The sequence below is a fragment of the Sturnira hondurensis genome, unplaced genomic scaffold (assembly GCF_014824575.4).
Source record: "Sturnira hondurensis isolate 20B ecotype Veracruz unplaced genomic scaffold, ASM1482457v3 Scaffold0006413, whole genome shotgun sequence".
Classification (NCBI taxonomy): Eukaryota; Metazoa; Chordata; class Mammalia; order Chiroptera; family Phyllostomidae; genus Sturnira; species Sturnira hondurensis.
In genome coordinates, this window is record NW_028079044.1 from 52,083,785 (window position 1) to 52,111,015 (window position 27,231).

The 27,231-nt window shown below is 56.3% G+C and overlaps 1 protein-coding gene across 10 annotated transcripts in view; it reads right to left on the bottom strand.

Annotated features, from left to right (window-relative positions):
* PTK2 (protein tyrosine kinase 2) overlaps positions 1-27,231 on the bottom strand; it is a 156,733-nt gene that overhangs the window by 35,326 nt on the left and 94,176 nt on the right. For 4 of the 10 annotated variants that reach the window (XM_037048615.1, XM_037048616.1, XM_037048607.1 and 1 more), the window contains exons 14-23: positions 22,263-22,280; positions 16,587-16,643; positions 15,239-15,259; positions 14,109-14,206; positions 9,643-9,727; positions 8,597-8,697; positions 6,917-7,032; positions 5,858-5,958; positions 3,085-3,174; positions 457-661 (exon numbers count right to left, since the gene is read on the bottom strand). In XM_037048615.1, the coding sequence (XP_036904510.1) occupies positions 457-661; positions 3,085-3,174; positions 5,858-5,958; positions 6,917-7,032; positions 8,597-8,697; positions 9,643-9,727; positions 14,109-14,206; positions 15,239-15,259; positions 16,587-16,643; positions 22,263-22,280 (892 nt within the window). Of the gene's footprint in view, positions 1-456; positions 662-3,084; positions 3,175-5,857; positions 5,959-6,916; positions 7,033-8,596; positions 8,698-9,642; positions 9,728-14,108; positions 14,207-15,238; positions 15,260-16,586; positions 16,644-22,262; positions 22,281-23,218; positions 23,300-27,231 lie in introns of all 10 variants that reach the window. The other 6 variants (XM_037048612.1, XM_037048611.1, XM_037048613.1 and 3 more) reach the window with 4 other exon arrangements.

Consider the following 27,231-nt stretch of genomic DNA (forward strand, 5'->3'; position numbering starts at 1 on the left):
AAAGAGTGGCTGTCTCCTTGGAGGCAGGGTACAGTGGGGATGCTTCCCACAGGAGGTGACACCCAACCTGCGTTCTAAAGATGGGACAGGGTTCATCAGGGGCCACAGGTGGGAAAACCTTGTCTGGAAGAAGAGACAGCAAGAGGGGCGGCGGGGCCGAGCGCCAGGGACAAGGCTGTGTGAGATGGGAGGGGGCAGGGGGTCCTGTGTCCGTGCTAAGTCAGTTAGAAGTTAGGGGAGAGAGAGAGCGCCATCATCTGAATTTGGTAAGACCTGAGAATAAAATCTACTTCAGAGTCCTGCAAGGTGGTAAATAAGTGCAGATCAAGTTAAAAATGATGTTTGCCAAGAAATGGGTCAGCCCCAGGCGCGCTGAGAAAACGGCCTCTGGGGCTGCAACGCAGGGGGAAGCAGCGGGAGCCTGCCCAGCCCGGCCCTCTCTCCCCCCACTCCTACCTGAGCTGAGCTTTGAGCTCAGTGAACCGGGGCCGCCTGCTGGGGTCATAGGCCCAGCATTTCGTCATAAGGCTGTAGAGGGTGGGAGGGCAATTTGGAGGCATTGGCAATCTTTCCCCATTCTCAATTCGCCCGATCACATCATTGTTCTTCACTCCTTGAAAAGGCTTCACACCATGCATCAGTATCTCCCACATACATACACCTGCGGAACGGGATGAAAACAAACAGTGAACTCAGCAGGCATCGCTTCTGTGTTGGCGCGAGGTCGCCCACGGGGTCTGCGAGGGCGGCCGAACAACACGGTTTCGGGGAACTTGGGTAAGGACAGCGGTGCTGACGCAGTGCCATGTGAGTAACAAAGCAGTAATGCAAAGGAGAAACCGTTATTTTCTGAGAGGTTTTTTCCTCTAAAAATCCTAGTTTGGAAAGTGGCCCACCAGTTGCAGGGACACTTCCTGGCAACAAGAACAGTCTGGAAGCAGGGGGGGTGAGTCTCAGCCCTGCCCCCACGTCAGCCCAAACCCCCCACATCAGTCGGAGCCCAGCAGCTGGCCTAGGGCCTGTGGACAAAAGCCCTGAGCAGAAGCCCAGGCCCTCAGGACATGCGGGGTCCCTGGAAAGCTGTCCCTCTCACTTGGGCCTGCCCTTCATGGCCGAGGGGCACGAAGGCGCCGTCCCTGGTTCACCCACTCACTAGTCACTGTGTCAGGGACTTCTCATCCACAAACTCCACAAGCAATCTCAGAAGTCTCCACGCTGCCCTTGCAGGCCACACACACTGTCTGCGTTGTCTGCCCAAAAGTGCTTAGATGCTCCTCTCTCCACCAGCCAGCAAGCCAAGCCCAGCTCTGAGGGTGCCGACCCCTACGGGGTGGACCAGGGAGCCCCAACATGGAGGGGGCTTCTCTCCTGGCAGCATGGTCACCCTGGCCCCCAAGACCCCCAACCACACCACAATGACGACAGGCGCCTTTGCTCCTGCTGACCTCTCCAACCCCATGCCCCCCATTCCTTCCTTCTTCATAGACTCTCCCACTCAGTGGTCCCTGTGCCAGCTCCTCTGAAATGTTTTTCCTGGTTCCCCCCTCCCCAAATCCTCAAAGTGCTTGGGTCAAGTCTGAGCCCTCAGGCAACGGCTGGGCCTCTCCTTCCGCATCTTCAGTCCCTAAAACGCCGCGTGCAGCAGCCTGTCCTCCCGGTGGTGCCAACTCGGTCTGGAAGTCACCGCAGGACAAAAACAGTGCCTCGGTTCTGTTGCCCAACCCAGACATCCTGAGGCCAGGAGCCGCACGGTGAGGCTGGTGAGGCCGCAACATGCTGAGGGCACCCTACTTCGCGCGGGCATGGAGTCCTTGGCCCGCACACCCTACGTCCCTTTACGCGTTCCGTCCCACCTCGGAGCCCACTGACTGCAACTTCCACCATCATTCCCTGTGACTGAAAAAAGGGAAGACGCTGCCAACTACATCTGTTGGGAGTCACTCTTACTGAAAAGCCCTTTTAACTCGTCCAGACAAGAAATTGGCAGAAACGGGGACAAAACAAGGCCCTCAGGAAACACGCCCCCAGCCAGCCCAGATGGGAGCAGCCACCCAGCCCGGTCCCCGAGCACCGAACTGTGAGCCCAGGCCCTCGGACTCTCTGAAGTGGGGATTCCCTGGAGAGGCTTCTCCGGGCTCCAGAGGGTCCCTGACAGGGTCCAGCTGCGGCCCATCCACTGCAGAGCCCCTGCAGGCCCGAGTACCAGGGAGGGCCCCTAAGTGGCTGTGCCAATCAGCAGCAAGTAGACAGAAAGCAGCAAGCGTGCCTATGCGGAGGGAGTCACGTCCACCCACAGGAAGGGCACGGAGGTGCACTGCTGCGGGAAGCGGCTCACAGGCGGCAAAGACGCACGCAGGACTGTCCGCCACACCTGTGCCAGCGAGGGCAGGAAGCGCAGAGATGGGGCTCTGTCGGGACGCCGCCCCTGCTGCGCACGACTTCCAGGCAGAGGGACGTTCCAGGGCAACCGGCGCCACACAGAACTCCCACTGGGGGAGGGGTGGAGGAAGAGGTGCTCCCCATCACCCACGTGGAGAAGGGTGGGGGGCTGAACACCTGGACCCTGGGCTGAAGCAGGCAGTGTGGGCACAGAGCCCCCCCCAGCTGAGAGGGGCTGCAAGGACCACAGCGGGAGAAGGAGGGTGGGGACCTCAAAGAGCAGTCACAGGGGATGAACCGTTGAACTTTGGAGCCTTGAGATGAGTCGGCGAAGAGATCAGACTCCAGAACACAGAGTGCAGGCTGCTCTCAGACCCGCAGATGTGAGGGCTCTCTCGAGGAGCTGCATGGGCGGGACCGCTGTCTGAAGGCCACCAGTCCAGGGGAGGAGGGAGCGGGGCAGCAGAGAGGGGCAGCGAAGGGCCCAGGGAGACGCGCTCCTGCTTTGGCCAAGGGAAGCGAGAGGAGGGCGGCAGAAGGGGACACGGTGGCCGGACGCCCCAGAAACTGCACACTCGTGCCACGCGACCCAGACAGGAGGCCTAAGGATGGGGGAGGCCGGCCCCTGGTGCCCTGGAGAGGCCAGGCCCAGCTCGTTCTGCAGCGAATGTCGTTAGGAAAGCACGGCACTTTCAAAATACTCACCAAACATCCACACGTCACTAGCTGAGGTAAAACGCCGGAAATTGATGGACTCTGGAGCCATCCATTTAATAGGCAATTTTCCTTTGGAGGCTAGAAGATTAATTTCACAAAGTGAATTTTCCTTGTTACCTACTGAAGAATCCAACAGTTACAGCTAGCTGAGATTTTTAGTATCAAAATAAAAACCTTAAATATGAAACCCTTGGACTTCTATTTCTTTGGGAGAACTACTTTTCCTTTTCACTGATGTTCCAAGGTCACCAGCAGGGTGAGAGGTCACACTGGGTGGGGCCTCAAACCCTGGTGTACTCTCTGGGGAGCGGTGGGAACAGGAGTGAGAAGGAGCCCGTTAACTGGAGGCGTTGCTGGCCCCTTGGCCGTGCAGGCCTCACACCTGCCCCACTACCACCAGGGGAGCCTGCGCTCTAGGGTGCCCGCTCAGGACCACTGGCCGATTCCCAGTCGTGAGGTCGCCTCCAACTCAGAGCCCCGGCGCCCAGGGAAACAGTGCATATGGTGCTTATCTCACAGCGAGTGTGACCTTAAACCCTGCAGACGGCAAAGCCTGGCAGGGACTGTCTTCAGACTGGGAGGGCCAGGCATCTTCGGTCAACAGCCTCAGTCCGGACTTCCGCCCAGACAGCACGCCTCTGACGACGGTCTTGGGTGCCCGCTATACTGGGTCCATTCAGAGTTGTCCGCCAAGCTTCACGCACCATCACGACAGCTGAGCTCTAGTCTGGCTTGGCTCCTTCCAAGCAAACCATCCGCACCTGTGCTCGGAGCCGACCAAGCCCTGGCCTTCCCGAGACGGCGCTTGCAGACGGCTGCCTGCCCGAGGAGATGCTAAGGAGCCTGCGCGGCCTCGGCCACCTGACTGCTTGGAGTTTAGCGCTTCACCCAGATTCTGGGCCTTGGGTTGGTTAGGGACTGAGCTGCACAGGAAATGTATTTAAAGCGGTAGAAAGCTGACTTGGTTGTTTCACAGTGAAATGACTATGTAGCCAAAATGAATACACAACCAAAAAGGTTTCTTTTCACATAGCAAAAAAACACTGTTAAGACTGTGTCAGGCTACAGCGCCCAAAAAGCACGTGGAAAGAAAACAGTCGGGAGCCACGGCATAGGTGAGAAAGTCAGACGACTGGGCGAGAAACCGGCCTTTGTAAGATGGTCGTGACCATCAGAGCCCACACTGACAGCACAACACAGACTCACGAGTCAGACCTTGACTGAAATACCAGGAACATGGACATTTACTAAAAAGAAACTTTGTTCAGCCCTGGCTGGCATGGCTCAGTGGACTGAGCGCTGGCCTGCAAACCAAAGGGTAGCCAGTTCAATTCCCGGTCAGGGCACAGGCCTGGGTTGCAGGCCAGGTCCCCAGCTGGCGTGCAGGAGGCAACCACACACCAGTGCTTCTCTCCCTTCCCTTCTCTCTTAAATAAATAAATAAAATCTTTAAAAAAAATTTTTGCTCAACAATAATTTGAAGAACCGGATCAATCTGATTCTAGATTCCTAAACTGAACACAAACCACAGGAGCTGGATTTCAGTTCCCAAATGAGGGGAGCAAATTCCTAGACCACCAGTGGCACACGCAAGGCCTGCGGCCAAGTCCGGCCTGCCGCCTCGTCTCTACCTGGAGGCAGCGCCCACTTCCTTGCCCCTGGTTAAGGAGTAGTTACACATAGTCCTGAAGTCACATTCGGCCCTTAGAAGGCCACTGGGAGGCGGGAAGCTGACATGGCCCCCCGGTGAAAATGAATGTGACAGCCCTGTCCCAGAGTGAGCTGACTAGGGACGTAGCAGTCAGACCCCGCACTGAGCGGAGGTGCCCCGCCCCGCCACTGTCAGGCGGCACCTACACCCCTCTGCCAACAAAACCCTGGCGGGGTCTACCGTCCACTGCCGGAAACAAACCGCAGCGAGCGTTCCAATTCGGGTCTTGTGTGACCACAAGTTCATGTCTCCCAAAGAGCTGCCCAAGGGCGTGATTGATGGGTTCCATGCAGCAGCATGCGTGGTTTTTTAAGAGTCCACAAACTCTTTTCCAGAGTGGCCGTACCATTTCACTCTCCCACAGGCAACTTGTGAGCAATCTAGCCCGTGTGTGTCTCAGCTGGCATTTGCACAACTGCTCCTTGCAAGCTTGCCATCCTGACGGGTGTGCAATGACACCCTCTGTGGTCTTACTGTGCATTTCCCCACCGAACAGTGCGCTTATTTCTCCCCTGCACTCGTCTTCCTTCATAGCTTTGGCCCTTTTGCTTTCTTCTTTGTTTCTTTGTATTACTCTTGACTTTCGAGAATTCTTTTTATATTCTAGATACATATAGTTCTTGTTGGATACCTACGTGGTTGGCAAATACCTCCTCCTTCCACTTTGTAGCTTGTCTTCTCATTCCGTTAACATGTCTTTTGCAGGACAAAGATCTTTAATTTTGATAAGGGTCCAACCTATCCATTTTCCCTTCTTTGGGTGTTTCTGGTTTCAAGTCTCAGGACTCTCTGCCCTCGATCCCTGTGTTTTTTCCTAGAAGTTGTACATTCTGTAAGTGGCTCTGACTCGCCCCGAGTTCATGGGCGAGGGTCTGGCAGAGGCCCGAGGGCGCTCCAGTACCACACCGCGATGGAAGGCGGTCCTCACCGTGCACTGACTTCACACCTGTCAATGATCAGCTGAGCATCCTTCTTAAAAACACAGCTTTTGAAGAAGTGAAAATCATTAAACCTCCCGAGCCTGTTTCTCATGCGTCGCTCTGGCCTTACCTTTGTAGTAAGTGCTGTCTTCCATGTATCGGGACAGTCCAAAGTCACCCAGTTTCACACAGTCGTTTGAGGACACCAGGACATTCCTAGCAGCGATGTCTCTGACGAGGAAGAAGTCAGTACGACAAATTTTAACATAAGAAAGACAAAACACAAAGCCGCCCGTATCACCTAAAGACGTATCAGCACTCTGACAGAGAGCTTAGGGACCGCACACGCGGACAGGCGGTCAACCCCACACTGAAGGAGGGGCACTTTGTTATTTTACTTCACACAGACTCCTTCTGGCAGATTTACTTCTTAGCATGTTGATCTGCACTTTGAACGATAACAAAGCAAGGGTCTGGCAGAAGTACGGCCTGCTTGGGTGTGCCTGGGAGGGCAATAATATGGGTGTATTAATTTATAGTTTTAATTTGAACATTTCACCTAAAACGTCATATGGTGTGCTTGAGTGTGACATTGTTACGTTATAGAATGACACGCTTATGATTTTGTAATAAAAAGGGGCTTTAGTTGTGCCGGACCCTGCATATTCTCAATAATGAAACCACTCACTACTTTTCAAACAACCCTATTTCCAGCTTCATTGCTAAATGACCATGACACACAGCCACAGTCTGTCCCTACCGCCCTAGGGACGCGATGAAAGTCGTCATCTCGATGACTGCGAGATGACGAGTTTGTTTTAATGCCAGTGACGAAGCCTGAACACAGTGCTGGGCTGTCACTTACACTCGGTCTGGACCCAGGTTATAACCAGAAGTTCCGGAGAACACCAGAGCCCAGCAGGGCCCAGGACCTCGGGCTCGGGGCTTGAGCATCACGTGCAGGCGCTGCGCAGTGTAGCTAAAGAAGCGACAGCTGATCTGAACGTGGCAGGAGGTGTTCCAAACTCCGCGTTGGGGGAGAGCCCTTCACCCCTGGGGGGACAAGCTGCAGCGCCTCACTCAGCCAGGACCGACACAGCAGCCACGTGACCAAGTCGAGAGGCACAGGGCCTCTCCCCTGTCTCTGCCACGCCCTTCCTTGTCCGGTCCCCCCCCCCCCGGACCTTACCTGTGCACAAATCTCTTGCTCTCCAGGTACGCGAGAGCTGTGCTAAGCTGGTAGGCGTACAGGATCAGAGACGCTAGGTCCAAGTTGTACTTCCGGACTTGCAGGAAAGACCTCAGCTTTGGAGCAGTGACCAGGACACAGGATTAGTGACAGGATAGAGACCCACAGCAAAGCAGCTGCAGCCCACAACAAACGCCCACCTCCGAGTGCGTTTTATGAAGGTGGCTTCACTGCTCCCCAAAGGAAAGAGAGTAACACACTAAACACACTAGCTCAGAAATCATGGCTGACCACTCTCTGACATGCTGTTGTCAAACTGGAATCTTCATGACTAGACATACTTCTGAAAAAAATCAGAAAGATGCTTGCAGGGAATGAATAGAAGCAAGTATAAAATATTGCTAAATAGTAATATTCGGAGAACAAAAAGACCTAGTCACCACTCCAAGAAGCCCAACACACAGACACGACCAGCTCAGCCCACTCCAAACCTCACCGTGCACGGGAGGGCTGAGGATAAGGCGGTAAGGGGGGAGGGGAGGCAAGAAGGGCCCCGCTGGAGTTCTGGGTGCAGAATGGTAAGCAGGCCATGGGTGGGGCGCTTCTCCCTCTGGGCTTCCCAGGACCCCCTGCCCCTGCCCCGACTGCCTCAGGTGAATGTGAACACGGCAGAGAGAGGCAGAGGGGGGCACGCTAACTCTCCAAGGGCTATCTGTAAAGAAGGGACCTTTAGCAATAGTTTTTTAACCCCAAAGATTTAGCAAAGTCTCCAAAAGCAAAAGCAGAAAAAAGCACACCCAAATAGGAGAGTGCGCCACTTATCAGAAAAGGCCGAGCAGCGGAGGTGGCGCTGGGGTGGTACAGGTCCCACCAGCACTCGCTTACACCGCAAGAGAAGGGCCCTCTCCAAGGGGCTGGGGATGGTGCCGCCGCGGAGAGGAGGGGAGACCAGACCACACTGTGGAGCCCGGTGGCGGTCGACAACACTTTTTGGAAGCAGAACTGTGTCTGGCCACCTTTAAAAACTGGGGGACATGTGTGCGTATCTGAAGGTGCATTGCACATCCCAGTTCCAGAAGGTCAAGTGCAGGCACGTGGAAAACCTGCCTGCAGCTGTGCCCAGCCAGGCCTGCAGGTGAGAGGGTGGGGACGGGCTCCAGGCCTGAGTTAGCAGGCCTGGGGTGGGGCACAGGAACTGGCATTTTGAGCGAGTTTCCAGCTGATGGTGGTACTGTGCCCAAAGAGTTTCCTTGTTCTGGAGAAAGTCAAATGGGGAGAGAGAGCTGCTCACACTCCATTGCTCACATTTTAAAAGAAACTGACTGACGTCATTTGGTCTAAAAGACTCTGCAAAGTAAATTCTCAAAAAGATGAAGGAACCATCTACGATGACGAAAACCAGCACTGATTTACCACTGCTTCTTTCACCCTCATGTCACTGGGCTGGTTCCTTAGCCAACAGCACCAGAGAGCAGGGAACCCCCACCGGGTCAGGGAAGGTGCTACCGCCACAGCGGCGTTGCGGGTGCCTGGGGGATTTCACAGCAAAGACGCCGCCCCCGCTCTCCGCACCCAGGCCACAGGACACGTCACACGCCTGCTCTCTTAAACAAAGGCATCACACAGCCAGCGTGACTGAGTAGGCGGAGGGCGGCCGGACGCGCCCGGACGCGCATGTACCTCTCCGAGCGTGCAGAGCTCCATGATGATCCAGACGGGGTTCTCCGTGATGACGCCGATCAGCTTCACGATGTGCGGGTGGTCGAACTGCCGCATCGTCACTAGGGGGAGAGCGTCCGTGCTCACTGTCTCGACAGGGCCTTGGGCCACGAGGGCAGGCGCACCCCGCGCTTTCTGGGCCTAGACCCTGGACCGCACTTGTGTCGTCCTCGAGTCAGAGACACGGGAGCAGGATGAAAGACACGCTGAGACACAACGGATGAAGTGACTCACTGATGCACTGGGCTGTCCTGCGGTCAGCATTCCCAGAAAGGGAGAGTAGAAGGCAGGCGGGGCAGTTGGGGTGCATGGGACAAAGGGCATGGGTCCCCCACGGAGTGTGACGTCTAGGCCTGGGGGGCAGGGAGGGAAGCGCTCACTGTGACGCCACACACTGCGAACTACTTCGTTGTGGACATTTAGGGAGGAGCAAACATGGCCCTGAGATGACGCGTCCAGGGAGACAACTTGACGTGGTCAGGTGAGAGGGACCAGCCAGAAGAAAGGGGGGAGGACCCCAGCTTGGGGACAGGTGGGAAGGAGCTGGATGGGCACCAGCGGACAAGCCCGGCTGCTGCCTCTCCCAGAGTCTGTGTTTTGTAGAGTGACTCTCCCAGGCAGCTGCGTCCCGGGAGGCAGCAGCCCTGAACGGAGGCGGGGACTCCACAGCAGGACCAGGGGACGGTCTGTCCTGCTTACCTCCCAACCCCAGGGCGCCCAGCATGTCAGGGAGGACCACTTCTGTGGCTGCCCAGCTTCAGGGCCCAGGTGTTAATGGCACCAAAGGACAAAGGGACAGGAGATCAGCCTATCTTCATTCCCTGGACATCAGGTCTCACCCAGGAAAGTCTTCAGAGGGCCCCTCAGTATAGATGTCAGTTGAAAAGCAAGACAATACATACATAAATGGAGTGGTCTCATAAAAGTCAAAACAATGTTTTTCATCTTCAGAAAGAGTTTGGATTTCACAGTCAAATGGACTTCCACAGAAATTTCTAGAAACTTACAGGCTTCTTGAAGGAACTTCTCTCTCACGCTATCAGAAGTGCAGTTTTTACACGTTTTAATGGCAACCGCCAAAGCCGGGTTCTCCTGTTGGGAATACACAGAGTCACACATGTGCCACCGAAGCTCCCGGCAAGCCCCAGGGGCATACTCAGGCCTGGCTGTCTGCTCTGCAGCTCCGTGGATGCCGGGCCAGACAGAACCAGAACCGTGAAACCTCAGGGTAGGAGGAATACTAAAAATATGAGGTATGTCCACAAGGTATCCAGCCAAGCCACGTACTATGAAACCAAGAGACATCTATCAAAGAAGATAGAAGATACAAGAAACACTGTACACAGGACAATGACGCCTCAGTCCCTTTCATGGGACCTGACACAGTTCTCCCAGTCGCCATCAGCTGCCCCACCATATTTTCCTGAATCTCAATGGTGGTCAGAAATCTCTTCCCTTGCAGGGAAGGTGATTTAGGTTTTGGGAAAAGCCGGAAGTCACAGGACGCCGCATCTGGTTCACTGGTAGAGGTTTGAACCAAGTCATTAGCAGCTGCAGCTCGATGCTCCTTCCGCTCTGGGTGCAGAGGCCACGGGACGAATTTTGCCACGACACGTTTCGTGCCAAGGTCCCGTGTCAAAGTCTCGGACACGGTAGTTTTTGGAACCTCCAGATCAGCTTCTAGTTCTCACACTGTCAGTATCTGATCTTTGTCGACTACAGCCCGCACACGTTCAACTCTCGGGGGTCCCGTTTGCTGCAAGCCTTCCAGAGCGTGAATCACTTTCCACAGATTCTCAACCGTCTCAGAAGCGTCTGTGCCACCCTTGTATTTGCACTGCACTCACTGAATCGTCCCCGAAAGTCTCTGAATCATCCAAATAGTTTCCATGGAGGAATGTTCAAGCTTAATGCAAAATCTGATTCAGATTTGTTGCTCTACTTTGCAGGTGAGTTAGTAGAGGCTGGACGATGAAGTGGCCCGCCCAAAGTCACCTCCAGTGACTGGTGAGTGGCAGGCCTCTCTGTGACAGGGCACACACCACCGAGTGCCTGTGGGCAGTGTACAGCGGGGCCAAGCAGCTGGGAGGGGCCGCAGCTTGGTTCCGCAGCAACCTCAGCCCCCAGCAGAGGTGGGGCTATGAAAGGGGGCCCAGGTGAGTTTCTCAAGTGACACCTGAACGTGCCAAGCTTTCCCTGGAAAGTCATGCCATGGAACTATGGGCAGCTGCCCACCTAAACTCCCACCTTGGGCGGCAGAGGGGATGTGGGAGGACAAGCTCTCCCTCTGTCCCTCTGTGTCACAGAGCCCCAGGGTTCCATCCCAGGGTCACTCCCTGTAGCGCCGACAGCCTCCAGACTTCCCCTCCGGTCCCCACCTCTCCTCTCAGCCCGCACCCGCAGGCCCATCCCGCCTCTGCCTGGTCTCGGCTAGGACGCAGCAGAGGCGTTTTAAACCTGGTGTGACCACAGTCCCTGACGGCCCCCCATGATGACTAGCACCGTGTGTGAGCTTGCCCAGGGCACGGGCCACCCTGGTGGCGGCCGGCATTCTTCTGGACGAACGCGACATGTCCATGGACGGACCAAGGGAACCTAAGACTCCTCCCAGCGTGCTGGGCCTTGTCCAACTGGCTGAAGCCCTGACTTCCTGGAATAAGAGGGCAATCCTCTGGTCTGCCTGCCTTTGGGCCAGGACACTGCTTTGTACCAGCCTGTGAATTCCAATGACACCACAGGCTATGCTGGTCCTCGGACCCTCGACTCACACTGGAATTGACAACAGCGCCAGCTCTCCGGGGTCTCGGGACTGCCAACCCCCGTGACCCTGCGAGCTGGTCCCCAAGGACGCCCTCAGTACGCACGCACAGGCACGTGCCCCGGCAGTACCCTCTCTCCGGGGAGCCCTGACGAACACCCCCACCGTAACACCTATTTCTCCCCTCGTCTCCACCGCAGCAAGCACCCAGCCTGGCCATGGCCACTCCAGGGGGATAAGCTGGAAAGGCCTCTGCCTGTCCCCTTCCGTCATCTCCTGCGCACCCGGCCAGACCTCCGGTGCCTCCCCAGCGCAGGCGCCCAGGATCGGCTCGTCCCACCTCGTCGCAGTTCCCCTTCCCCGCTGGCACCATCCCCGGTGCCACCCGCCACCCGACCTCCACGGGGCTCTCGGGACTCTGCCTCAGTGCTCCGACAGCTTCCATTCCCACCATACTTAGAACAAGAGCCCGCCCACCACCATGGGCCCCAGAGGGGCCCGCACCCTGGAGAAGTTGGCTTGAAGGGGCTGCCCCTAAAAATCTGCAGAGAGGCAAATGTGTCTGTGTGGCTTCTCAAGAAAGAGTTTTTCGAAAAACCTCCTTAAAATGCAGGCAACATTTAGCAGGAGACAGAAGTTTCGATGCCACTCGGACTCTGGCAGGAGTGACTTGGTGGGTTGAGTGTTGTCCCACAGAGCAGAAGGTCGCTGGTTTGATTCCCAGTCGGGGCATGTAGGAGAGGCGGCCGATCCTGTGGCTCTCCCTCTCGATCCCCTTCCCTCCCTCTCTCCCTGAAGATAAACAAACAAAAGCTGTTAAAAAAAAAGAAGGGAACCGCCACTCTGGCATCTGCCCTGCCCTGGCATCTGCCCTGCCCACCAGGTGGAGACCATGCTCGGGCATGTGCTGCAGCAGCCGGCAGGCTTTGAAAGGGCTCCAACAACGCATCTAGAGAGGACCAGCCAGGGTGAGTCGCATGAAAACACACTCAGGAGCCTGATTTTCGAGGCCAGGCTCTAGACGGTGGAAGAGCGTGTGAGTGCCCTCAGCAGACGGCCAAGCGACAGACAGCCGGTGGCAGAAGGCAGAAGGCGCACTGGCTGATGCCCTGCAGCCCGCCCTTACCAATGAGGAGGGACCTGAGTCCTGGCCCCAGGGCCCACTGGCCTCCACTCCTTGGCAGCCCACTGCCTCCCTGACGCTTCCTGTCCCACACTTGTCCCCAGGGGGAGCTCTTTTGCTCCCTCCTCACTCCAGGTCTCCTTTCTGCCAGGCTCCTGGGCGGAGCACCGCCCCTCTGTCCCTGAGTCAGGTGAAGCCAGGCCTGGGCTCTTCCTACTATGTCCTGCCTCCGGGGGCACAGCCAAGAGAATCGGGAAGAGGAGCAGTGTAGCAAAACACAGTTGAAGGGAGTAAACAGCTAAAAAATGTAAGAGGAAAGGCTTTTAAAACCGAACTTTAAAAAGCGAAACCTCTGATTTGTTTAGTGACAGGGTGGCAACTATCTGTTGCCCCTGAGCAAAAACCTTTGCAGCCCCTTGGTTATGAGAGGAGTGACCAGCCACCCCGGAAGCACGGGGCATGGATATGCAAAACGGACACTGGCCGTTCCAGGAAATGCCTTGCAGTCCCCATAGCAGGGCACTGCCAGAAAGCTCCCATCTGTGCTGTCGCCGCTGCGTGAGTCACCTCCTACGTCCCAGTGAAGCAGGTCTCTGGCAAGTGTGTGCTATGACTTTTAAATGCCACTGACGTTTAAAAGCCATGTCATTTAAAAGCCACTGACCCAACCACCGAACCCACAACCCAGGGGCATGCCCTGGCCGGGGACAGAACCCACAGACATTCGGTGCACAGGGTGCTGCGCAGCCCAGGAAGCCAACACTGCAGCAGTCCGTCCGAAGCCTTCCGGCCTCCAGAGGCCCGGCCACCCTGCTCCTGGACCTGAGCCCCAGAGAGCTGGAGACTGCGGACTGGAAACTGTGTGTGGACGTTCACAGCAGCATGGTTTGTGACCGCGGGACCGCCTACGGGGGTGCCCACACACAGGCTGTCACTGGCCAGTAAAGAGCAGAGGAGCTCTGCGGCCCAACACCACACGGGGGGAGCCTCATGCTCCCGAAAGACACGGCAGCCACCGGCCACACCTGCTGTGACCCCACCTGTAGGGGCTGTCCAGAGCAGGCCAGTCCCCAGGAGCGGGAAGCGGAGGAGTGGTTGCCCAGGGCCAGGGTCCCCAAGGGTGTGTGCTGCGCCAGGACGGGCTGCAGCCACCCACTGAGCCGCCGCACACGCAGAGGTCACGTGGTGCCATGCCAGTCGCGTCTCAGAACAGCTGTTCCTCGGCAAGTCCCAGTGAAGTGCACTCATTGCTTCTGGAAGGCAGCTGGGGGCAACTAACGCTCTTTTCTTGAAGACACAGGCTGGTGCGACATCGGCTGCCTGCTGCTCCCCCGTCCGTCCGTCTGTCCGTCCGTCAGGCAGCACCGCCCAATGGGACGGCCCCCAGCGGGGTCTGTTTCTGAGCATGAGGCAGACCCTGCCCTCCGGGAGCTGCTCCACCAGATCTCCGTTTCGGAACGTGTTAGGTGAGTTCGCACAGGTGAGGGGCTTAAAGGAGCCTCTGCAAGTCCCTTGGAGAATGAAGGACGTGACAAAGAGAAGCAAGAGGCACCCTGGCCGTCGACAGCCAGGGGCACTGAGCAGGGACTTACCGGGCCCACGTACACGCCTTGGTGCACGTCTCCAAACTGGCCTTCCCCGATGCAGCGCCCGAGCTCGATGCGCTCCCTCTGGACCTCGTAGTCCCTGGCTGCAAGACAGGGCCCGCGCGTCAGGAGACCGGGCGCCGCTCCGGTGTCCACGGGGCACAGGGCACGTTTCACCGCGCTAACGGACCCCCCAGTGGAAACGCCACCAGTGGCACGGCTGTCCGTGGAACGCCATAAGCGCAGTGGAACCCTCTGGAACAGCGCTTCACAGGGTGCTTCCCCCACGGTGGATGCCCAGACCCGAGTTCTGTTACGGGTCAGTCTTTCTTACACGCTTCATGGGCTGATGTGGTTTATATCTATCTATACGTGATACTTGTCTAAATAATTTCTCTAAGTATTAAATTGTATGCTTAATTAATGAAGTTAGTTAAGATATTAATATATAAAGGCTAAAAAAGTTATTTAAAGCAGTTATTTTACAAGTAACTGAAGTTTATAAACATGGAGGCAACACAAAACTGGGTTATGAGTAACTGTTCAAGGGGACTCCATTCCACTACGACCCCAGGTCGATATAGGAGCTAAAAGAGTTTAAAGAGGCGGCTTCTAAAAATGAGTTTCAAAGTCAGACAACTTGGAACCAGGTTGCACGTATCACAGGAATTACGAGCACTGTATATTTTTAGGGCGTGTGCCTGGAATTAACGTACTAGACTGCTGGCGTCCACAAACCAATTATTTATGGGCTGTTGAGGCACACGGAGAGAAAACGCCCCCCCAGGAACCCAGGGCCAACTCCAGTCAGTGCGCTCCTGGGTTTGGGCCCCCACAGCCCTCGCTGCGCAGGCCCGGCGGTGCCATCACCAATGGGCTACAGCAGCAGCCAAGTAATTGCAAACGCTCTCCCCGGGTTTACCAAATTATAAATCATGCAGACGATTCAACCCAAATTTTAGATAGCTGTTTCCCTCTTTAAAATCACTTTAGCTAGTAGTTCCATCGATTTAACAGCATGAATACACCGATGAAAAATAGTTTAAAAATAAGTTAACTGAAAACATAAACACCCCGTATCATTCCATAGGTTGCAATTGAAAGCAAATGCAGTTATTTCAAAGGAATCCTGTTACCTTCGTCTATTCCATAGCTTTCTGTGTTGCAATTAAAAGAGAAAAAAATTGAAGACTTTGCTTAGAATTAACTAATAGCAGGTAGGTTACCAACAATAAACTCGAAGAGTACATTTCAATAACATGCGCGTTGTCAAATGTTCTAGCCGTGAACGTGAGGAATAAGAAGAGGACGAGACACGAGCACGGCCACCCTGCCTGTGCTCAGCTGGCTCCGTGTTGGGAACAGAGCTCTCGCGCTGCCTCTCGGGCCTCCCTGGTGACTCGTCTCTGTGGGGTCTGGGGAAAGCGGGCCGTGCTGGACCTCCACTGCTCAGCTCTGAACCATTAGTACACAATCGAAAATCGGGGTTTTCTGCAGGCATGTACACAGGACTAAAAGGCTCACCAAAACACAGCCTTTCCCCAAACTGCCGCTGCCAGTCAGACGACTACGCGTGGGAGGTGGGGCTCGGGCCTCACTCTGGAGTCCCCTCTGATAACGCAGGAGCTCTGGCGGGGCGGGGCCGCACAGTGCCCGCCTCCGCGGGCGGGCAGTTCCCCTCCACTTTGGTAACAGCTCCTCCAGGTACACAGCACCCTAAATGTGGGCCCCTCTCAAACTCTCCACACAGCAGAGGGGTGCCCCAGACATTTGCATCACACATGCATACTTGCAGGAGGCAGGGCTTCAACGGCCAGATCACTAGGGCCGCTGAGGCTGCAAGGTGGGGTCACAATGGGGCCTCTTGAAGGGGCAGGTCTGCAGTTTTTTAAAAGTGAGTGACATTTCAAGGGCAGCTCCAATTCAAGATCTGGGACCACACACACCAACGGGAGGTCCAGGGCCCCCCCGCATCTCCTCTGTCAACAAGCAGCAAAGCAGAGAGATGCAGGGCACCGACCTCTCCAGGGCAGGAAGGTCAGCAGGAAGGTCGGCGCCCCACGCCTCCCACCCGCCAGCTGCTCTGTTGGATTAGGGAGGCTCTTTGTAACTGGTGAGTCAAAGGCAACAGAGAAGATCCTTTCAAAGGAAATGCAATTTACCAGTATACACATGCAATGAATAAATAAAGATGACCACATATTTAACTTTACATAACACTTGTTTTCCACAAAGAGGAAATATTCCGATCAATAAAGGTTACGCTATCACAGAGCCAGAAAGCAAGATGAGAAAGGGCCCGCAACTAAACTGACTGGCAGACACGTGAGTTGGGGGCACACACAATGCAGAATTCTGAAGGTTGGAGCGAGCCCATGTTAAGCACTCCACAAGGTACCAAGGACAAGCCTCTGAAGCTCTAAACGCGAGCTGCTCACAGGTCCCCGCAGCCGGCATGAGCCAGAGCAGCCTGCGCATACTCACTGGAGGGCATGGTGTACGCCTCGTCCTCGTCCACGATCTCTGCGTAGTCGTCCGTCTCTGCAGGAGAGGGAGCAGGTATGTTGAAGAGGCTAAACATTTGACCTCCCGGCCCATAAGAGAACTTGAAAAGGCAAAGTGGCCTGCCTAAACCCCTACCATGCTGTCCCATTCCTCAGTTTTTGCTCACACATGAGTCGTTCATGGAACTGAGAGTGACATCATGGCCCACTGTGTTAAAGACACAGCCTTGTTTCTCAGCTGCAGTCAGAGCTGAGACAGGGAGCCCTTGTGAAAGACAGAAAGGCATGACGCGACAGCACACACGACCCCCACCCACCCTCTGTCCTGCCCATGGCCCTGCGGCCGCAGCTGACACAGTGAAAACCACACTGCTGTCTCCTGCGTCTGCATGAGGGCCGGGGCGCGCACACAGCACCTGACGCTGCTCGTGGACTCCGCAGCGCTGTCTGAATGCTCTCCTTGGGGAAACAGAAGCGACAGCCGATTTCTGGGGAACCAACTGGGCTCACCGAGTCTCCTGCTCAGGGTGAAGGCCACCCTGGGCTTTACCTCTAACAACTCCTCTCCCAGACATCTAAAGGGCACGCACCAATGTCAAAGGGGACCAACCCCGCCGGAAAGGACGCAGTGACAGAGGACAGAGCTTGGAGAAGAGCTCTTCTGAGACGTGTACCAGGGGCCCCAGGGCCCCACTGACTCCGTCCCAGGACACGGCGACTTGAAAGCTCCACCCCCAGTTACAGAGGGGACCACGTAAAAAAAAAACAGCACACGTGGGTAGCAGTCACACTGGAGGCTCTGGAAAGAGAAGAGCCTCTGCTGCTTCACACGTGAGGGTTCCAGCTGCCACTGGGCCAGGGGCAGGAAGGGCCATCCTTCCGGAAGGGCCGTCTGAAGGAGGTCTAGTTGGCAGATTCGACCTGGCAGCCGCCGGAAACCCCACAGACACAACGAGCTGAAAGTTCTTTCTTTTGCGATGCCATTATTACTTTGTTCAGATACTAAAATTATAGAAACCAAAGAAAATCGAGACTCTATACAGTTTACACTCTCTAGGGCAGGGGTGGCCAACCTGGGGCTCAACACGGAACTGCAAATGTACCTAAAATGTGAGATTTTTTTGTGATTACATGTCTCGGTGCATTGACCATGTGGCCCAAGGCAAGCCGCCTTCTTCAGTGTGACCCAGCAACACCGGGAGGCTGGACGCCCCTGCAGGGTGTCAGTCACCCCACCGTCTGGTGCAGATGTGGCTATGGCGACGGCTGAGCACAAACCTGAGAGCTCCGGGAGAGCTCGTGCCTTGCTTTGCCCCCATCATTACATTATTAAAGTAAAGCAAGAAAAATTCAACCAGCAGAATGCAAAGCTGATAAACCAATTCCCTTTGGGACATTTAGCAAATAGAAGCTATTCGGAAGTCCTGTAGGTGGGTAGATGATCCGTATTACTCTTACACGTCCAACCCCAACCCTAACACTACAAATGGGACTGAAGAAAAAAACGAATCCACCCAAACCTCACACCCCTCCACTCCTCTGCTCCTCCCTGTTGCCTGCCCTCAGTGAGCAATCGGACCAGCAAACTGCCGTGGGCCAGGCCTGCAGACTTGCTTTTGCACGAGAAGGCTGAATGCAAGACACCATGAGACGGATGAGGGACAGAAAGGAGCCAGCCACTCAGGACACGGTATGGGAAACCTACTCTCAAGACGGAGATGAGACAGAGGCAGCACGAGGCCCGCAGAGAACAAGTGCCTGCCTGCCCGTCCCTCCTCTCACCCTGGCACTCCACAGGCTCGGCTCCAGGCCACTCCTGGCAGAAGGCTGTCAAGGCCCAGCGGCCCTTCCTGCCGGCTCTGCCCCAGTGTACAGGCCTTCCTTGAGAAAAAGGCCCCGGCAGACCCGAGGGCTGCTCAGACATCCGCTTCTGCTGCCCACGCCCAGCTGCCACTGACAGAGCCTCTGTGGAGACAGCCTCTGTGCTAGGCCCTGCGCTGTGTGACAAGGTTACAGCTTAGTCCTACACTCAGGCACCCCTCCCTTACGGCCGTGGGGGCACAGACGTCCACCTGGGCCTGACAGGAGAAGCACACTCCTCCACCTGAGAACTCTGCACGCCACTGCTCACGCTGGCTGGGAGCAGAGCCTGCCCTGGGCTGGACCCGTCTTCTACCCACCCCCATCACCCTTCACCACACCGCCTGTTTCATTTCCTCAGTACCCATGACCACCAACGACCTCACTGTCCTTTGCACCTTGTCAACAGCTGGCCCCCTCCAGAACAAAGTCCCCGGGGAAGTGGAGCCTGGTGTCTTGCTGACCCTAAGTTCTCATCCCCTAACCAGCGCCTTGCACAGAAAAAACACTCGGGAAACACCAGCACAACATCAAGAACCAAAGTACTGTGATGTGTGCCCGTGAACCTGGGACAGAGGATGCAGGGCGGCGGGGCACCACTGGGGACAAGGCACACGCCGCTCATCTGGGGTCTCCAGCCTGACCTTCATCTGTCTCTCCCTCAGCTGCACCCTCAGGGGTACCTACCAGGAGAAACCCACCCGAGAGCTGCTCCAGGGTGGCCAGAGAGGCTGAGGTGAGAGCAGCCCTGCTGAACGTGTCCGGCTGGGGTCGGCCGCCTTAGCCCCTGGAGGGCACCACAGTGAGGGGCGCAGCCACCTGGCTTGACCTGGAGGACTTCTGGGGCCACCTCTTTTCATAAATCCCTCAGTGGGGACATTGGCACCAAAGGAGCAGGACTCCTAACAGCTACTCGTTGTCAGGCCGCACACGGGACTGGGTACCACCAGACCCATCCGCAGTGACTGGGAAGAGCTGGCCCGGGCTCCAGGCTGCCTGCGTTCGAGCTCCGTGACCCTGGGGGCGGGTCAGGCTCTCCGGGAACTGCCCTGTGACGTCTGTGCTGTGTGGGCCGTGCCGGGGTCCTCCGTGGGTGTCCAAGCTGCTGCAGGGACATGGTGACTAGGACCTGACCATCACCTTCTTCACAGGCGTCTTTGTGTGACCTTTGTGACACTGACCTGCTCTCACTGCTGGTGTCCTTCTTGGCTTTCACGGGACAGGCCAGTGGAGGTTCTGCCAGGAGAGCCGAGTTCACAGGCTCGGGGCCCTGAGACATAGCAGCCCTGCCTGAGGCTGCCCAGCCTCCAAAGCAGGGCCTGCCAGACGACCGACCCAAACGAGGGGTCAAGTGTGCGTGACCCCATGGTGACGGCCACAACATGCCTGAGAGCTTGCAGATGCCACCACAGCAGCACACGGTGACAAACACTGTCCCCTGATCCTCAGAAAGGCTGCTCTCATCACCCTGTCACTGGCAGGCAACTGATGCACCCGAGGACATGTAAGTGTCTTGAGGTCCCCCGGATGGTCAGCAGCAGACTGGTAACAGAGTGGCATGCCAACACACAGCCACCATGACATTTCCCTGGTGAGGGGCATTGTGACTTCCAAGACAGGACTGTCCTCGGGGACGTTCCAGGATCCCCGTGCTCACGGGCACAGCCCCATTCCGGGTGGCTCCCAGGGAGGTGCGCTGGGGCCTGTGGGGCGTGAGTTGGCCAGGAGACTTCCGAAACCCGGACACCCTTAGAGTCTGAAAGGCCCGGTATCACCACACGTGGTAAAAGGAAGGTGACACAAAGACATGTGAAAAGGACAGAAGCCGAGAGCTGCATGACCCTCAGAGTGAGCACTCGGCTCTCTTTCTGAAGCAAGGTGGGGGAGCCGAGGGGAGCCAGCACTGCCCTGTGGCTCCCCACAGAACGAGCCCGACACCCTGGGGCCTCGGAGCCGCTCAGAGCCCTCGGGCTCCCTCTCCAGTGCGGCCGCCTGCTGCTGCTGCTCCTCCCACGGGAGAGACCACGGGCAAGGAGATTCTGTCACCATGCCCCTCTGTTTGCCTGGCAGGAACGGTGGCCTTTACCCCTGGTGGCACTGGTGCTGGCTTGGACACCCGTAATTCTGACGACCCGCACCCCCCCCCACCCGTGCCTCCCTGCAGCCCTCAAGAAGTGTGGCCGAGTCCTCGGTGCCACGTGGCGACATCTGCAGAGACCGGACCACTTCGGCCACTCGGACACAGACAGGCTCCACAGTGTCCGGGCCGTCTCGGGGCCTGGAAGAGCCCCCCTCTCTCCTGTCTGCCAGTCCCAAGGCCTGGGCCCAGGGCGGTGAGCGCCCGCAAAGGCGGGCAGTGAGTGCTGGAGCAGAGCTGATCACCAAGTCTCCGCCCACACACTCACCTCCGCGGCGCACACGCCGTGGGGAAGAGCCACGGCCAGGGAGTGACCAGAGGGGTGGCTGTGCTCCAACAAAACTGGACTTGGGGTCACTGACATTTGACATTAGTGTAGTTTCGAAGACACAAATACTATTCTACTTCTGTTTCCCCCTCTAATGGTGAAAAAAACCTAAGAATCACTCTTCACTCGAGGGGCAATGTAAGAAGAGCTGTGGGCCATGTCTGGCCCGCAGGTCCCCGACCGAGACTAAGGGGGCAAAGGCTGGGGGTCCGGCGTGGCTGTCCCTGCAATGCAGGGTGGGCGGGGTAGGGATCAGGTGTGGGGCGAGTGCAGGAGAGCGTCCCTCCACATGGTGGGCGGCACTTTCATGGGAGCCCTCCCAGTGACCGGGGAGACCTGCACAGGGGGAGAGCCACAGGGGACAAGCCTTCGCTCCAGGCCACCCTGTGTCTGCTGATGACAGGACAGGCAGAGGGAAAGGTGTGCAGCCTAAGACCCGGCTGGCCGCTCGGCCCCTGGCGGCTGAGGACCTGCACACCTGTGAGGACACCACTCACACCGTGAATCACGCGCACAAGGACCTGGCCACAAAGAGGAGCGGCCGGTGCGTTCCTTGCGAGGAGTCCGTCCATCAGAAGCGAACCCAGCTCTCAGGCCGTGTGTCCCGTGGAGGCGACTTTTCCGAAGCCGCAGAGTGAAGAACTCTCACAGCAGGTGCTGGAGTCATCACGCCCCAGCCCCCACCCCATCGCCAAACGAGCAGTCACCCACTGCAGCAGGAGGGAGAACGCACCCCCCTCAGTCTCAGTTCACGAACCCTGACTCCTTCGGTACAGAAGGGGACCACGCCGCATGCAGGCCATGCCCACAGCTGAAGAGGGACACGAGGCGCTCACTGCGGCTTTTCCATTTCCAGGTTGTTGAGTGCTGTCCTCAAGGGCTGAAAACCACCATCCCCTCCAGATGTGACACTCCTGGTTCCTTGGTCTGAGTGACTCTTAAGAGCCACTTCCCCAGGGCCTCCCCCCCAAACCAGACTTCTCCCAGACATGCGCTGGGGGCTAGGGACCCAGTCACTCTTGGTCACTACTTCCACTCCCTGGAACCAAGCTGTCGCTTTCTTACAGCTCTGGTTTGAATAATGAAACTTAGAAAGCTCACAACTGTGTGGCACCCCCCATGTACCATGGAGACATGAGAAATAGACCGAGCCCCCCCTTCCATGTCAAAGACCCAAACAGCTTCCATGAGACCACATGTCTACGCCATCGTTTCCCACACGGTTCTGTGGCATCAGGACCACGTTCTGCCTTCCACCCAGGGCTGAACGACATTTACATCAATCAGTAACTATCACGTATTAGTAACAGGAATGTGAAAATGAATATTACCGTCCCCACTAATTTCATCTGCAGATCCGGGTGGCATGCAAAGAAAGGGGGAGGAGAGGAAGGGGGGAAGGGGGAGGGAAGGTGGGGGGAGGGAAGGTGGGGAGAGAGGGAAAACACTATTAAAATGACAAGTAAATCAAAGCATAAGGAAAACAAAAAAATCACCCCCCAGGTCCACTCCGAGAAGAGAGACGGGCAGTAAGTGTGTCCCCCAGCTGGCAGCACGCGCAGCACTCTCTTTAAGCTGCCAGCACACTTACTACACAAAGTCCCACAGAAGTGCTGGAGAATGTGTCGGTTCCTACCACACTCAACAAAGTGAGCTGCGTTGCCTCTCACAATTAAGTGTTAAAATGGCTTCCACCCCCCTTAAGAGGCATTTGGACCCTTTCAGACAGAAATGAGAACATGCAGGCACTAGTGCGGACACTGAATGCTGAGCAGGGCCCAGCCGGGCGGGCTCTTCGGTGAGGCCGGCACTCAAAGCTGTGCTCACAAGTCAAGTTTCCATTCACATCTACACGGGGCTTGGAGAAATGCCAGGTCTGTCGAATCTGCTTTCCTAGAAACCGCTCCAAGGGGCCGGCTGCCCTGCTCGGCCGCCCCTGACAGCGGCCCGGCGACTCCCTTTCGTCTGGCGCATGCTCCATCAAGAAAACCCAGTGTGGGTGCGGGCGCCCGCCGGCCCTGCGCCACACCCTGACCCTGCGGATGGACCGGGAAGCCCTGCCATGCGAGTGCACATCAGCCAGCAGGCAAACGAAGAGCCCTCTGTCAACAGGGCAGCCCGAAGACCCTCACACGGACCCTCGCCCCCGGGGGCCGCCGGTGCAGGTAGCACAGACACGGATGCCCGTGCGGGTGTGCTCTCTGCCCAGGGCCATCTACAAGCATCGGGTCAGACCCGGGGCCGGGCGCTGCGTTCGTCAGACCCTGCGCCAGTGTGAGTGCAGTACCCGTAGCAGGTTCGTGGGAACAGAAGACCAAAGGGAGAAAGCGTCTAGCTTTCTTAACCTTATGCTGGCAGTGACCGACTCCTTTATAAAGAGGCGGGAGGGAAGAGAAAAACAGAAACATTATTTCAATACAAAAGAAACGTACATTACATTTTAAGGCATAGCTATTAAAACACAAAATTGCAATACTCTGACTATTAACACATAATTTCTTACTACGATTGACTTGGGTTTTGAAAACCATTAGTATTTTAAAGTGCGATTTCCTCTTTTAGCCGAGATTAGCATTAGACACAGAAACTTCAGCAAGGCCTAAGCAGAGTCTCGCAGCTCTGCGGAGCCAGCCAAGTGAAGGGACAGACAGCTTTACACATAACGAAACAAACAAATGAAACAAGACAGAACCCAATCACCACCAACAAATGATTCCAGATTCTCGGGCCACAGAGAACGAACTGCAGAGGGCGGGCATGGTGACAGCTGCGCCGTGAGCAAGCAATCGGGAGCCACCTCCCGAACCACCAGCGAAGACAGCCCTGCAGGCCGCGCGTGCAACCGTGAGTGGTCACTCGTCGCAGGGGACTGCTGACGCGGGTGTCTAAGTGCGCAGGCCGCCAAGCCTGGGGTCGTGGGCGTCGCTTTGCCCCGCCCCCTCACTCGCACACCGGAGCTCGCCTGCCAGTCAGCTGCCTCCACGCAAGTGCGCTGGGCCAACGAGACACGCCCCGGCCCTCAGGGGCTCAGAGCACGGCGAGACCCACGGAAGGGAAACCGCCAAACATGGCAGGCCCCAGTGACACGGCACAGCGAAGTGAGACACATGACGGGAGAGACACGGGTGGTGTGAAGGGTGAACCGCAGACCCACGGGGACCCATCGAGAGCGACGGGGATGTGGGGTGCAGGCCCAGGGACGTCATCCACACACCAGCAGAAACAAGGGGGGAACTGGCTGGGGCAGCATCAGGGCGTGAGGGGTGGGCCCAGGTGGGTCGTCCCCAGTGGGCCGGCCCTGGTCCTCTGATCTCAGTCACTCGTGCCGGGAGGCACGGTCCCTCCCTCAGACGTTAGGGCTTAGTGCCGCCGATGGTCAACTTGGTCTGAGCCCCGAGTTCCCCATCAACACTCCTTCTGGCCAATCATCCAACCTGGGTGCTCCTGGGAATCCCCCGCCCTCAACAGTGCTAGAAATCCACGAATTCCGAAGGGGGCTCAAAAGAGAAAACCCCACAGAATGACCTCATCTGGGAAGGAAGGCAGGCCACTGTTTCAGAGACCGGTAAGGGATGCAGAGAGTGAGGGATGGAGAGCACGAGGCCGTCTTCCCAGCAGGGCCCACGCCTCAGGGCGGCGAGCAGCGGAGCAGGGGTGCTTTCTTTGGAAGGGCCACAGCCCAACGACCCACACAGGAACTCGCACGGCACAGGCTGAGGGCCCAGGGAGATGGAGGCCGCAGACCACCAGACCTGCTGTTTGGCCAGCAGGTCACAGGGAGGGACCAGTAGGGGCAGGCCCGTTAGCACTTGGGGTGCAGCCATGCAGAAGTAGCCACCGGGCCTGGCTGGCCGGCTCTTCCTATGGGCCTGACCCAGCTCAGAGGAGACGCAGGAGTGAGGGGCCTGAGAGGCACGCACCCCGCAGGACATCACAAGGATGCCGCTCGCCAGACCCGGAGTTGGGGCAAATCGGCGGGACACAATTCCTTCAACAGAAAATGTGCAATCAGGAAATAAAAAAAGGAGGCCTAGTGGGCCAGAGCCTGTGCAAGAGGGTCTATGTTCTAGAAATCTCTATAGATGAAATATGCCTTGGATGCCTTAAACTCCCACTGGGGACCCCGTAAGTGGGTGCAGGCAGAGAAGAGGTACGCTGGCCACAGTTTTTAGCAGCTGAGTCTGGACAAGGAGCACTGGGGGATCATTCTACAATCCTGACCTCTCTGCCTCCGAGTATGTTTGAAATTTCCCGTGGAAAAAAGCTTAAAAAAATTAAACATTCAAAAGCGAAACAATATGTACATGTTCACACAGTTTTCTGCTTGTAGCAACATCAACTGTGGTTCTGCCTTAGCCCCTGCAGGCTGACCTCAATAAACCCCGTGGCTGTTGTGTGGCCGCAGCCACGGACCAGGGGAGGGGCCTGCATCCGAAGGCCAGAGTCTGTATCTTACAAGTTTCCAGCCTTCCTTTAAAATCTGTCTCTGTAAAGAAGATAAACAGGGGGGCCTTCTGACGTCAGTGGTATTTGTTTTTGTGCTTACAAGATGACACTTAGCTTCTAGATGACACACAGCTTAGTAATGAAGTTTCAAAGGACCATTCAAGTTCACTCAAGCAGTGTCCTGACCCAAGCCACCGCCTTCCTGTGACCGTGCCAACACGCCCTGTGTCATGATGCTGGCCTCTCAGTGCCAAGTTCTCCTGGAGCTCTACAACAAGCACCAGGTTCCCAAAGCAACACTTAATAACAGGGCTAACAAACCCTAGTCCAGGCCTTGGAACGACGTGCTCAAGGCAGCACACTGCTCTGTCACCTGTTTTTATAAAGCTGTCCGCTTTACTCCTTTTGATCGAGAAGCCCGCCTCGGTCTCCAAGGTAACCCCCGTGGGTTCAGCATCGGCCGTGCCCATCTCACGGAGGTAGAGCGAAGGACAGCTTTCCCTGCAGTGAGGCATGTGTGGGCCTACTGCCTCGTCCCCCGAATGCAAGGACAGTGCGTTACATCCCAGCCAGGGCCCGCCAACAGCTGGGTCCACCGAGAGCCTCCACACCCCTGGCCTGCAACCACCCAGAAAACGTGCAGAGCGATATGCAGTGGCCGGCCCACAGGGACTGGTCTGGGAGACGCGTGACTCCCGATGCCGCTGCCAGCTCTGCGTGTCCTGGCCTTTCTGCTGTGCCCTCCGCCTGGAGGCCTCCCTCTCAGTCCCTGCATCAGGCATGGAGGTCCCTGCAAAGACAGCAGGGGTGCGCTGGCCACCCTGCGGGCTGCCTGGCCCGAGGCACCATCAACCAGCACCAGCTCCACCCTGTCAGACAGTGCTCAGAGACTCCCGAAGCCGTAGGACTCGACGCATGTCTGTCACATGCACAACTGATCCCGAGAGTGTCTTCACCAAGCATGTCGACAGGAGCACAGATATTTCTGAGGGGAGTGCAGGAGTTTGTACGCAATAAAATAAGAGTGAGCAACGCCGTTTGTACGCTGGAAAACAAAGAGAGCCCAGTCAGCACGCAGGCAAAGGCACAGACCTGAACTTCAGGAAAAATTACCTCCGGAACCAAACTAATAGGAATTCAGTTTCTTCCAAGTCAGACCGCCAGGTGCCCAGGCTTTTAGGGAGCTCTCTCTTACTTCAGAGATGTGACACACACATAAGAACAGGCCACATGTGTGTGCACACAGACATGCATGTGTGTCTGTGTATGCACGTTACATGTATTTTCAGACATCAAACTTGGGTCCATGGAAGACGCTTCCCTTTCTATCCTCCTTCCTCTTTCCACATTTTTCATGGAAAAAGACACGTATTTCAGAAACACACCAGGAAAAGTGCACCACACTCATCATGCCAACAAGTAGTTAAGATCATGCTTATGCCAAAATCTTAACTGTATTTTTTAAAAATATTCAAACACCATTTTATGTTAATTGTGAAAGACAAAAACCATTTAAAATGTTCCACATATTCTGAACTTCTAAAAACAATGAACATACAAAGTATATTGTTATATTCTGCTGAATTGTGAAGATAAATTATAGTGGGAATTCCAAAAGCAAAACTTCTCGCACCAAGGATCACTAACATGGCAGTGAGACTGAAAGATGACCTGGAACTCTGAGTGACCTGGAACAGCACAGCGCGTCTCAGCTACAGTACCTGAGCCACACTGACCCATGACCGCTGTGACGGTCTGCGGCTGCGCACTCAGAGAATGCCTGCCTTCTCTAAGCTGTCGGGAAAGAGCCCTCGCAAGGACACGGCCGCCGGCTGCCCCGCCTGCCGCACTGCA